Here is a 6,000-nt window from a genome sequence, read left to right on the forward strand (position 1 = left end):
CCCAAATAGCCAAAATAGGGCTCAGCAGCAAAGGGGTTAATAAATAATTCCATTCAATACAGTCCTTTTTAATTTCTATACCAAATGTACAGTGGAAACAGAACACTCATTTTAGTACCTCTTTAGTTGGTAAAAATCACAAAGAAAAAAGGGAATATGGCGATTTCTCAACATAGAAAAAAAAGAGGAGGAAGTTTTTGAAAGTCAGAGTGTTTTCTGAGTAGCCCACCCCTTGTTGCTGTTAGGCAAAAAAGAAAAAGGGAAAAAGGTCTTGAGAAGCATATTGGGGTGCTGCTAACGTGGAAGGGTGGGTACAATGAGAAGGGGTGGTGGGCAAGTGGAACAAGGAGTGTACAGGAGGGGAATGGGCTGGAGGGAGATACAAGAGAGTTGCTGGCCCTGCAAAATTAATAGCCCACATGTGAAGGGAGGAGAAGCACAGAGGAGGAATAACAGGGGTTAGGGATAAGCAAATGGCGAGACACATGGGAGGGAGGCTGGAGGAGCAGGCACAGGATTTGAGATGAAAACTAGACACTCATGTAGTTCAGAGCAAGCACTAGATTAGCAGCAGCAGGATACACAAAGCTGCCAATAGCATTATGTGACAGATGAATACTACATCAGTCCCAGTCAGAAAGTGGTGGACACAATGTTACGCTAACAGATGAAAGGGATTGGTTGAAGCCCTCCAATGGTTCAGGGGGCTAAACCAAAATCCAGTCATCTACTGTAAGCAACAGGTCTGTTTGACAGCTGGTTGTGTACCTAGCACTGAACCAGGGATCTCTGGTATCCCTTAATGAAAGATCAGGTTGAATCACACACAAAGCACTGAGACATTGTGTATTTATGAAGCAAAAGAATAAGACTCTATAAAAAAAGTTAGAGTGAATCTCACTTACGATTGGTTCAGAGCTGATGTTCATCGTGTATGGAATTGTGCGCACTCAAGACATCAAAAACTGGAAGAGAAAAAAAAAACTGATCTGTATATATTCCATTATACTATCCATAAAAGGGAAAATAGGAGGGGTAATTTATAGTGAGGAAGCACTGGTGTCTGTGCTTGTCCAGTGACCAAGACCTCCCATTTTTTTTGCAGAGTACACAAAAGTATCATTCACCTAACATGAAAATCAATATCTCCAAGGTAAATCCAAAATGGAGGTTAAGCAGGGTGGAAAAATAACCAGATTAGAGGGCGACGTGTGGTCGAGAAACAGTAACTGGATCTGGGAGTAGGAAAGTCTATCTTGATTTTAATTCTATATCTTGCCTATACAGCCCATGCATGGTGTGGCCCGGCTTATTTACTGTCCAGTTGGCTTACCGCTCACCTACAACATAACATTAGTTGTTTTCATTGTCCCTCTTGTTTACATCTTTCAACTGCTTAGTGCCCAAAGGCTACCTTTCTTGCATCAACTACTCCATGGAGCAAGTATGTGTTCTTCCTCATTTTTTGCAAAGCATTATGTTTTGTTATTTTAATGAACAGTTCAGTGGTTTTCCTAGACGTGCAATATGCATTTCTACTTTTCATACCGACATACGGCTTATTTATGGCGCTCTTACCCCATATGCCTTTCCTATCGACGTTTTAGTTATACCCTCAACTGTACAATTTTATTCCACTCCACACAATGCCACTCTATTCTGCTAGCTTTTAGCCACGCTGCTGTACACATGCATATAGGACACTGGCCAAGCTAAAGCTCTCACATAGGCGAAACCTATCGGCTCTGCCTAAGCTTGTTGTTGAATTGCACCTAGTCGTTTCCAGGCATCTGTTGATTGGGCAATGCTGAAAGAAATTTAACATCTTGTGTGACTGGCAATATTTCTCGAATGTCGGCCACTACAAGGTTTTGTGTCACTATCAACAATAAATGTTTAATTTCCAGGTGATTCATCAAGCAATCAACCAAAAATGGTTTCTGGTGGATCCCGTCACGGTAAGCTGAATTTTTAACTCTGGCCTACAAACTGCACGCAGAAAAAAAATATACAGAATTAAGAGAGAAAGCACATTTTGTATTAAATAAAAAAAAATTAAAAAAAACACACTGAGGACTTTCGAAACCTAGAAGTAGAAAGTGTGTGTACGTTTCTGTCAGTATGTAAAAAGTACTGGTGAAATCCGACAGACGCCGCACAATAGCCGACTGAAATCACCTGAACCCAACTATTTAGCATAAATTTCGTTTATTAGGGGGATGCAACACCCGAAACTCCCCCAGCAGATATGCCCCTGATAAACACCGGTGAGTTTAAACTCGTGTTACGAATGTTAAAAGCGAAACTTCAAGTACCAGAATACTACTTGCTAATTGGTAATAGCAGCAGTGGTCACACTTCATGGCTAATAAACGTCAGCTTGAGTACACTGACTGAGTAAACACAAAAGTGTCAGCACGTTAGCTTATCCGAAACAGAGAATACCTACTGAGCGAAATACTCAGTCTATTTCATACTCGCTTTTGGTCGTTTAAAAAGAGCTAAGTGGGTTCTAACCCCTCTTGTTTATCCCAAGTTCAGTTCTAAAATGCGACATTAAGATGTTAATAAATGTGCAACCCACAGTGCTTTCCACTAACAATGCGTCACTCAGTCAGAGGAATGATGCTTCAGAAGACAGCAGCGTCCAACGAGGCCCAATCTGAACAATATGACACAATCAAGCCTCGAGCCTGGCGCTTCAGCCAAGCACAAAACAAAATGAATGCAACAAACCCCGTCCCTTCCCGGGATCTCGTGCAAGAGGTGAACACGACTTGCGAGAGATGCCGTTATCAAACAAAAACCACAAACAAATAACCGCAAAGAATAAAAGCACGCGCGTGATGCGTGCAAGAGAAACCGAGACAAACAAACCCGCTGGCAGGTCCGGGAAAACCACGTAAACTGATCACGTAGAAGCACGAGACTAGGGCTTGACCACGCGCCACCTGAGCACAATATGAAAAACGCGAATCACTGTGTCGGTGTTCCACCTGTGCTTGTTAAAGGCCTACACCAGGATCCCAAGCCTTGTGTGTTTTTTTGTTTGTTTTAAAGAAACGCAGAACTAAAGCATTAGGAAACACAAAACATAAAATGCTATGTAGGCTGTTACTGAAAATAATCAAATAAAAGTTACAAAATTACGACATGGGTAAACTAAACAAAAAACAATGCAGAGCATTATGAGAGGAGAAACACCAGGTCCAAAATAAATACAAATATCTTCCCTAGCGTCACCAAGGGTGCAAGCTCCAGAAAAAGAAGTGGGAAGAAGAGCAAACGTGCACCAGCCGGTTATGTGAAAACAAGATATAGAAAACCAGCATTTTACTTTTTGAAAGGTCAAAATAAGGAGGATGAAGCTAATAAATGAAATGCAAAATAGAAGCAACCAGTAACTCAGCAGTTTTCTTAAAATTAGATTTCTTGTAAAGTTAAGAAAACCGTGGGACTGGGTGCGGCTGACTCCTGGTATAGTGTGGTACTCAACCTCACAGACATACAAGTGACTTTGAATTACCAGTGCACATAAACACACGTACCAGTCTACCACAACCTCCAGTTCTGCTGACGTAACGCTCTGACCGTGAGCGTAGTTGGTCTCTTAGATCATTAAAACCTCGCCCCGCCCACCATTAGCACAAGCACCCGTATTAAAGGGCCATCCCAACCGAAAGCTGACCAAACACTGCCAAGGAAGTCTAGGTGTGGCTGTTGAGTAGCCCCCTTCTTGCTTTCATAACACCCATTGCTTTGCTTTCAATTTTTTTTGTTTTGTTTCAGCGCTAGAGATCTAGGTCGACAAACCCAACAGTCTTTGTTTCAAGATAAAGTATTTAGCAACACATATCTAAATTGTTCCAAATAAATCTCTAGGCGATAATCACTCTCCATATTTATTTTGTTCACACCTCAGTGCATTCTGGTTCTTGTTGTTTTGCTGTTATGATTTCTAAATGCAGGGCTGAAGTGCTTTCTGATACCTAGAGTTTTACTTCACTAATGGTTATTTATGCGTGCGGGGAGAACAAGTACGAGAATGCAAAATAAAGAAAGCTAGGCAGCCAAGAATAGGTGAACTCTCAGCGTTGACATCTCACATCATGAGAGCTCTGAGTAAACTACTCCTGAGCCCAATATTTACTTTAAAAAGCAGTTACATTATAACAAAAATTCAGCTAGTTTTATGTAGAAATACACTTACGAAACAATCAATATTGACAATTATTTTCCCAGATCACAAGGAAAACAAAAAAAGTGACAAACTAACTGAAGTATGGTACAGATGATTAAAATGCTACCAGGTTATTAAAGTTCAAATGCCGTTTGTCTATTTGTGAGCAAAAAAGTACCTCAGTACTTGTATACATACATAAATGTTGTAGTTGGAGAGCAGGGACTTCATATAACAGTTTGGAGCCATTCAGGTAGGAGGTAAGGGCCAGATGTATCAAAGGGTTTTACCCATTCTGTGTCTATGGGAAAATGCATTGTTAAATATGGCCCCAAGTTCTTCATTTCACATTAGGCCCTTAGGTTACAGAAACAGCGATTAGGGCTTGTCAAACCTCCATCCTCCCTTCAACTGTCCTTACCTCCTAGCTACTACTCTACACCACATACCAACAGCAAAATTCTATTACATAGTTCACGCTTAGAATTCCAAACACCAAATCAGAAATACAGGGCAGGGGCATATACAGTATACTATTCACCTGCCTTTCCTACAAACAGTCAAATAAAGTGCAGCTATTCCCTTCCACATAAAGTAAAGGGACAGTTATTCACACGCACCCAAACTCCATCATGTCTACCATACCCATTCACCCAACATACATCTGCTTAAGTCCCCAGTACCCACTCAGACACACAAAAACAACGAATAGCAGTCACAGAAAATCTTAAACAGCTCAATAGATATGGCTCCCCACACTCCATGTCAAACAAAGAAACAAGACAACTACTAGGTAATTACTACTATTGCACAATAGTCCAAGACAATCAAGCATTGCAACCAGGGTTGGACTGGCCTGCAGGACAATAAGGCAGTGGCCGATGGGCTTGTGTGACAGGTCAGTGTGTGGTCCGGTTTTATGGCTTTTTATGGGCCTGTTTTATGGTTTGATGGGTCGATTTTTTACTGTCAATTTTTCTTATAGTAAAATAAGCATTGCTTGTAGCAAACTCAAATCCACGTATTCTCCCATAACTTGTAAAACACTTGTACAGATTATCTTTACAAGTTGAAAACTGCCCCAATTTGTAAACATGAGGCACTTTTTTAGCTATCTAGTTCACTAATGGGGCCACTTTTATTTTGGTGCCCCAGCTAATCCCAGCGGCGAGGAGGTGCCACGACTATCCAGTCCCCCAACAGAAGATGCCTCCAGTGATGACAGTAACTCTGGACTTCTGGATCTGGATGACCTACCTGGCCCATCAGTGACCACTGGTCAGTCGGCCACCCTAGCCCACTTCCAGTCCACCACAAGGCCTCCCCCCTCAGTATCCAACACCACCTCACCCACCCAACGTCCCCACACCTCTGTCCCCAGGACACATCAATCAGCAGTGTGCCCACCTGTACGGGGATCCCAGTCCACACCTCACAGTCAAGACCATCAGGGTTCTGGGGTCAGTGGGCACACCTTTCAGGGGACATAGGCACAGAGGGACAGGGACACTCGGAGGACAGCTGTGTGCCAGGGGGAGGACAGGCCCAGGGAACCGACTGTCCAGGAGGCACTCACTAATGTCCTGGGGGCTTGCCAACAATCCCAGGACAAGATGGGCCAGATTCTTAACAACATGCAGGAGAACTATCGGCTGCAGGAGGTACACCATCAGGAGATCAGGAAAGATTTGCAGGCCCTCAACACCACCATGGTCTCCATAGCAGGTGTGCTGGCTGATATGGCCAACATCATGAGGGAATATACAGCACATCAGTGGGCCCCTTCCACTAGCCATTCAACTGAGCAGCCCACCACATCT

The 6,000-nt window shown here is 42.8% G+C and overlaps 1 protein-coding gene across 3 annotated transcripts in view; it reads right to left on the reverse strand.

The window, feature by feature from the left end:
- Positions 1 to 3,625, reverse strand: part of PATL2 (PAT1 homolog 2) — a 261,206-nt gene extending 257,581 nt beyond the window's left edge. For all 3 annotated transcript variants that reach the window (XM_069203213.1, XM_069203212.1, XM_069203211.1), the window contains exons 1-2: positions 3,549 to 3,625; positions 906 to 965 (exon numbers count right to left, since the gene is read on the reverse strand). In XM_069203213.1, the coding sequence (XP_069059314.1) occupies positions 906 to 929 (24 nt within the window). In that variant the 5' untranslated portion in view covers positions 930 to 965; positions 3,549 to 3,625. The remainder of the gene's footprint in view (positions 1 to 905; positions 966 to 3,548) is intronic.
- Between the last annotated feature and the right edge of the window lie 2,375 nt (positions 3,626 to 6,000).

Source organism: Pleurodeles waltl, chromosome 8 (assembly GCF_031143425.1).
Source record: "Pleurodeles waltl isolate 20211129_DDA chromosome 8, aPleWal1.hap1.20221129, whole genome shotgun sequence".
Classification (NCBI taxonomy): Eukaryota; Metazoa; Chordata; class Amphibia; order Caudata; family Salamandridae; genus Pleurodeles; species Pleurodeles waltl.